Raw genomic sequence first — 6861 nt, 5'->3', positions numbered from 1 at the left:
TACATAATTCAAAATACTATTTTAAAAAAAGTATCAACAATTTTTATAAAAACTCGACGGGGCTACCTGGCAAATAGTGTACAGATTATGTGTTCAAAATTTCAAATCGATCGGTTCAGTAGTTTTCATGCTACGATGGGCACCGACTTTGAAAACGCAGGTTTTGGGAATCGCGATTCAAAGTAGCGAGATGCATTGAGCCTTGTATGAAACTCTGTTTTTCAAAAATCAATGTCTTTGTCAGTTTTGGTTCGATTGATCCCAAAATTTTATACAATATTCTTGAAAGGATAAGCACTCATAAAAAATTATAAAAAGTAAATGCGAAAAATTAAAATAAAATACCGAAGCCCCCCCTTAACATATTTGTATCAAAGAAGGAACATTGCAAAGAGTTTTCCATGAAACATACGCCAACTAGAACATGGAAAATCCTGAAATGTAATTCCTCTCAATAGAAAAAATCCTTCGTCACGTGCCGTGATGCGGGGCAAACTATATCGCGACCTGGCCTTAATACACCCCAATCATATCCCCCAACAACTCGTTCGTTGATGTTCACCCCAGCAACCGATCAGACATGATCGATTGAACGATCGTGCACCCGCACATCGGAGACTGACGCCTCCGTCGATTGGACGACGCCACTCCAGAACCCAGAGGGAGCTTTAGCACAGCTTTCTGGGACGCACACCACCTCCCTCCAGCCATGGCTGCTGATGGGGGTGCCACGTCGAAATTCGAAAATCATTGTAATCAGACAAAATAGTGGCACCAGCGGGCGCGAAGCAGTTAGACGATGATAATAACACCTCCAATGGGGTTCCGGCTGGAGGGCACTGGCTGGTGCTAGACTGAACGTTGGTTGAGCATTAATGTGGCAAGTGGCACACGATTGACGACTGATATACCGACCTACTGGTACGATAATGGAGCAATTCGTCAACTGCTTCTACTCAATATTCGTTTTTTTGAATAGTTTTCCAATAATTTTCTATTTTAAATCGCGCGAACTATTGTTGATCAGTCTCACATTATTATGAGCCCTATATGTACAAGTTATCCATTCAACATACACGAGACGCCACAATGTGTGTGAGACATTAATTTTCTTTATTTTATGAAAAGTTAAACAAAAAAATCGCATTATCCACAGGATCGTTATTGGAAAAAGAACCGAAAACAAGCGGCAAAAAAAAACATTAAGCAATTCCCTTTTTCCACAACTCATCGTCTAGACTCCTGGCTCGATGCTTGAAAACGACGACGACGACCTCGGCTCTCGAGGTACCCGTGATGATGCGTGACGCGTGACTTTGCTGACCGATCCCGCGGACTCGATCTCTAATAGTTCACCACGCCACCACAAATTGCCCTCATTGCAGGTACCCACCATGAGGTGCTGGTGGTGTTATGCTTTGGCCTCTTGAACTGGTCCAAGCTGTAGTGGTAACACGGGCTTATAATTTAATTACCGGGGACGCCAACGAAGCGGTGGACTGGCGCACCGGAGAGCCGTACCACACGAGGAGCAGAGGAGCGGGTAATTGATCAGACCTAATTTTGAACCCACTCATCGATCGATCGATCGATCAACGTTCTCAACGAAAAGCCCGTCCTAGCCACTTGAACTCCTGGCGAACGGGAAGAAGATGACAAAAAGGCTGCCGTTGACCTAGCACCAACAATCACCGAACCGAAGACGCACGATGTCCTGCGACGCTTCTGGCTGGTGCCACGAGCACGAGGACAGGCCACTCTCTCTCTCCTTCCAAGGGGGGCGTTTCTTTCGTAACCTTCGCGCCATGATCGAAGGTCGACCGATTAACGATTTAGGTGCTTAATCAGTGTTTACATGTGCTTCTCTGGTACTTTTCTTCTTGATATTTATTTGACTTCTTCTTCTTCTTCTCCTTCAGCAGCCCGCCTTCTTCCAGCCCTTCTGTCTGGTCTGGTAGCGCTGTGGCCAGCAGTGGGTGCGTGTTCCGATTTCGTTTTCACACCTTAATTTCGAGCAATTGCCACACCATTATCGAACCATTTCACTGCCAAAGACGGGGCTGTACGATTTTTTCTTTTTCTTCGTTTTCATTCCAGCCCGTTCCTAGGATAAGCTACAACAGTCTATAGGGCGAGTTCCTAGGGAGTCAGTAGACTGACGTCTGACTGACCTACTACTACCGCTACGCGAGTCACAAATTAATATCTTAAACATACGCATCTATCTTTCTCCCTCTCACTCGAGTCTTGCTTCTCTGTTGCTGTACAAATAGGAGGTCTTGATAACCGACTGCGGTACGTCTTCCTTGACAAGGCCTCCTGAAGCACGCACCCGGCACTCATCTGTGATTGTGTTCCGATCGTTGATTTCTCTGGGGCTAGAGTAACCTACTATCAGTGTCTAGTCCTAGATGCTGAACTGAGGATGTGTTTCTCACGTCTCTTCTCTCACGTGCCAGCCGTACATGCCCTAGACCATGGAGTGAATACTTAACCTATAAACCTTAGCTTTACTCTTGGTATGTTAGCTCTCACTTTCTCTGTTCACTTCACGTATTGTTAAAATCTGAGAGTGTGTTTCATTTACATCTTCCCGAATAGTTACTCTCTAGGATCGATGTTTTGAAAAAGAGATCCTAGAGCCTATAAAGTTGTGCCCTATTACAGTAGCTATCGGATTGATCACTCTCTCGACAGAAGCTCATTGAGGGCCGCTATGTACGTCTGTGCCATCTGGAGCGTCTCGAACTTGGACAGCTTCCGGTCGTTACCGAGCGACGGTACCACATCTCGCAATCGATCGAACGCATCATTAAGGCTGTTCATACGCCGGCGCTCACGCGCATTCGCTGCAAGCCGTCGCTTCTTCACCACTTCCGGCTGGACGGTGACGATGGAATGGTCACTGGACTGTGACGGTGTTGGCGAGAGTGAACTTCCGGAGCTGTGCGAAGGGCTACCGTGATCCAGAATCATCCGAGTTGGCTTCGCGTACGGATTGTAGTACGTGCTGTGGTGCTGATGAGACTGAAGCGTCGACTGACAACTCGATCCAGTGTCCGTGACTGTCCTCGATATGACGGGTGTGGAGATATGGGATGAGGATGAGCAATATGCGGATCCTTTCGGTTGATCCAGTGGGGAATCCTCCGATTTGACGAAGTCAGACGGCGTTGCATGCTCATTGCTGATGGTACTACTGCTGGACGTCATCGAATACCGGGGAACCGTCGGCGAAGCCGTCTTGAAACAATTCGTGGAGTAATTGTAGTAGGGATCGTAGCACCCATTAGTAGCGCTGGAAGTTGTCGTCCGTGTTAACGAGGTGCTGCCTGCATTGCAGTAACCGTAGTTGGTGTATGGACTTCGTTCCGGGCTATACTCGGCCGGGGAGGTCTGGTTGTAGTACGATTCAGGGCTTGACACCGGCCCAGGGCTATGATAGCCTTCCGAGGATCCTGTATCGGTTCCGTAGCCATAGCAAAGGCCACCACTACCGCCCATACTAGTGCCATTCGATGCGTTGCCGTTGTAACCATTATAGGGAACCGTTTCCAGGGTCCCAACACTACCATGGCCCATCATAGCGTCCCCTCCGACGCTGTACATCGACGAATGATTATTGTAGTGATGCTGGTGCTGCTGCATAACGTATGCCGAACTCATTTTGGCAGTTCCTTGCGGTCCCCTCTTAGAGGCGCCAGACGACCGTTCGAAAGCAACGATCACTCACTACCAGGATATCGCCGATTACCAATTAACGGATTCCACCGGCACGACACACCTTGCAGCCTTCTTGCACACCTGTAGCACCTCGATACCGATTGATTTTCGGTTCGTGAGGGCATCCACTTTGTCACCAGCAAACAGGTTCACACTGGTGGCGGTATCCACATCAAACGACTGTAGCGATTGCACCGATCAATAAGTGTCCGGCAAGTGTCACGGATCCTTGGCGAAACGTTCACACGTACAAGCGCGCACACACACACATAGACGCACGCACAGCCACGCAATGAGGCCAATTTTCTCGTTTAAAAACCAGTGAAACGATAGTCATTAACTACTCGCGGTGACATCAGGCGATATCTGGTGCGATTCGCAATATTCGATCTCACCAACTGGCCCTTTCGGAACGGTCTATAGAGGTTCTCGTACACCGATGGATACCGGCTGTTTGCGTCCGTCTTCGAGGAGATTTCGTAATCAACTGACGATGATCATACGCATCAAATCACGCATCTCCCAGGACGGGTTGGACGATGATGGACGGATCGATCACGATCGGAACGGACCACGCGGATCGGACAGCGCTCGATCGGCAACCCGAAGTCTGGCGCCGCCGAAGCCGAAGAAGGTGGACCTGCGCTCATCCCGGGACCCCGGCTTAAGAAAGCGGGAAGCTGGCATTGCGCGTCAGGTGGAAGTCACGCGTCGGAAGATCGGAGAATCCCAAACAAAGCGCAGCGGGAAGCGATCGGTGATCGGCCGGGTGCAAGAGTGAACAGGAGCGATCCTCCCGCTTACCACTCGATCCCAGATTGATCCGGTACCTCTGGGCTTGTTCTTTCATTCTCTTTCTCTTTCTCTGCTCTGCGTCTTTTGCACCTGATCGTTGCTCTGAAGGTGGCCAGGTAGCGTTGGTTAGGCTCCGCCCTAAAGCCGAATCCCGTTCGGTATCGGGGCGCATCTTCGCGGAACGCTCCGCTCGTGCGGATCAGCGGAAGAACAGCAGCAACATATCCGAAGGCTTTCAGTGGCTTCGGATTTGTTGCTGGAAAAGGGTTCCGGCAGCTAAGCTGAGAAAACTCGTCTGAAAGATCGATATCACGCTGGACCAGTGGCAGTCACCCGAGGGCACGATCAGGATCGAACCGCAAAACCTGCGTTCCGGGTCGATGCAAAAAAGGAAACCGCGCGTGGTGCGGGTGAGGAGCGGCTGTTGTCCGCAACGGATCAGGTTGATTTTGAGATCAATTTTTTTTTGGGAAATTGATCCATAGATGCTTTTAAATATTTATTTATAGAGCATATTTGTAGCAACTAAAAGACTTATGAGGCTACCGCTACCGTGTTTGGATTGATTCTTAATCGGCGTTACTGCCGGCGAGTCACTTGGGTGAAGCTAATTTTGATTTTCTTTTAATTGTTTTATTGATTATTTTTGCTTTTGTAGATACTTTCAAAGTGTGGAAGCGACTACTAAACTAATAAGTCAAATCTCATTGACTTCAAGTGTAGTTGTTGTTTCAAGTGTAAGTTTTAAGAGATATTTTTTAATTTTATTCTTTTATATCTAACAGGCGGGGGATAGTTTTTTGTTACAACTGTGATATTAAAACCATGCTAACAGAAACATGTTAAACATTATGAATTATAATGAAATGCTTTAGAAACTGAACATGTCAGTTCAACGTTATTTCATAACTATTCCGAACACCCATCATGCTCGTTGTAGTAACATATACTTATCAAGCTTAACTACTTCTGAGTCATAGTAAAATTGCAAACAATTAAATATTAAGCAATATACAAACAAGAAGTAACCATCTAGTTGCATGTTGATCCCTGGAGCGGATTTCAACATCCTAACAATGGCATGTTTGTCAATGCTGATAAAAGATATATCAAGCACGCGATTCTGCCGATGACGGGACTGCTTCAACTGCAAAACTGCTCATTTGTCAATCAACCGGCATGAACTGCTGCAACTGGAGCTTGGCATTGCTCTGTTTCAGCTATTTGAAACTTAGCTTCGCTGTTACAGTAATGTTCGATCAGTTCGACCAGCAGTCGGGTACCGAGATCTTGGACTGTACCGGTCTCAGAGTGAGGAAGCTGAACCGTACTACCACGGCGATTACAGGAAACTGCATTCAGAAGGAAGAGATAGACAAAGATTATATGGTAAGATGCTCATGCCAATCTATTCATATGCTATAGAACGTCTACTTAAGTTCACATCTCTTTCTGTCTCTCTCTCTCGGATTGTGTGCGTAGTTGTCGACTGTGATCTTGTACAGCCGTTTGGGGAACCAGCAGTACAACTACTCGCCCTACAAAATACCTAATCAAAGAGCTTGTGAAACTGCAAAAGGATTTGCTAATGAATACAAAAAGTGGTTAAAGGACGTAGAGAACCTTCCCGAACCAGACGAGTGTCCGATTGCAAAGCGTACGATCATAGTGAAGGACGGAATCTTTCCATCCGAAGTCATACCACCGGGATTGGTCCAGCCAGGCCTCTGGAAGTCTGTAGTGACAATTGAGAAACCGAACGGCGGCAACGTGACGTTTTCATTGGTTTTCAAAGTATACTCCGATGGATTATTCTGAACGGAAGAAGACAACAATTAATGCAGCATATTAAATGAACAGATTGGGTCACAATGAAAACTCATCACGACAAATAGCTTCTATCAACAAGATCGAGTGGTTGTAGTATTTAATGCATTATGTTATAACAAATCCATTGGTGGCAGTTTACACTTTCTGAAAATCGTTCGTTAACCAGTCAGTGTTACCTAGATACAAGTTAATATAATGAGCTAGTATTGCACGGAAAGTTGGTTAGATCTCCAGTATTGAACGTGTTATCAAAATTTTATGTTGCTACCATTGTCATATTAAAATTGATAAAATTATGAGATAAAAATGTTTGACGTTTAACTGCCTCTGGAGTGAGGTGTTTTTATCATTTTTCGGAGATATTTAATTTCCTTGGTTGATTGATTTTATTTGTACATTTACTGCAAAATACAAAAATGATCATTTGTTTCAGCAAAAGTGTACAACTGCTCAATGCTTTCAGTTTTATCTTATTTGTTAGTAATTTTATTTATATTAGACGACGGCCTTGTC

General features: G+C 45.9%; 1 protein-coding gene across 1 annotated transcript; it reads left to right on the top strand.

Annotated features, from left to right (window-relative positions):
* Positions 1–5729: 5729 nt before the first annotated feature.
* Positions 5730–6336, top strand: LOC125959434 (uncharacterized). The gene is made up of 2 exons (XM_049692258.1): positions 5730–5907; positions 6001–6336. The coding sequence occupies exons 1-2, from the start codon at positions 5770–5772 to the stop codon at positions 6334–6336; spliced, it is 474 nt and encodes a 157-aa protein (XP_049548215.1). The 5' UTR covers positions 5730–5769.
* The last annotated feature ends 525 nt before the right edge of the window (positions 6337–6861 follow it).

Source organism: Anopheles darlingi, chromosome 2 (assembly GCF_943734745.1).
Source record: "Anopheles darlingi chromosome 2, idAnoDarlMG_H_01, whole genome shotgun sequence".
Classification (NCBI taxonomy): domain Eukaryota; kingdom Metazoa; phylum Arthropoda; class Insecta; order Diptera; family Culicidae; genus Anopheles; species Anopheles darlingi.
This window is presented reverse-complemented; position numbering and strand designations above follow the sequence as displayed.

Bases quoted from the DNA above. Each gene is read 5' to 3' on its own strand.
- LOC125959434 (XM_049692258.1), top strand. From the start codon at position 5,770: ATGTTCGATCAGTTCGACCAGCAGTCGGGTACCGAGATCTTGGACTGT. The intron at 5,908-6,000 runs GTAAGATGCTCA...TTGTGTGCGTAG, and splicing joins AGATAGACAAAGATTATATG to TTGTCGACTGTGATCTTGTA.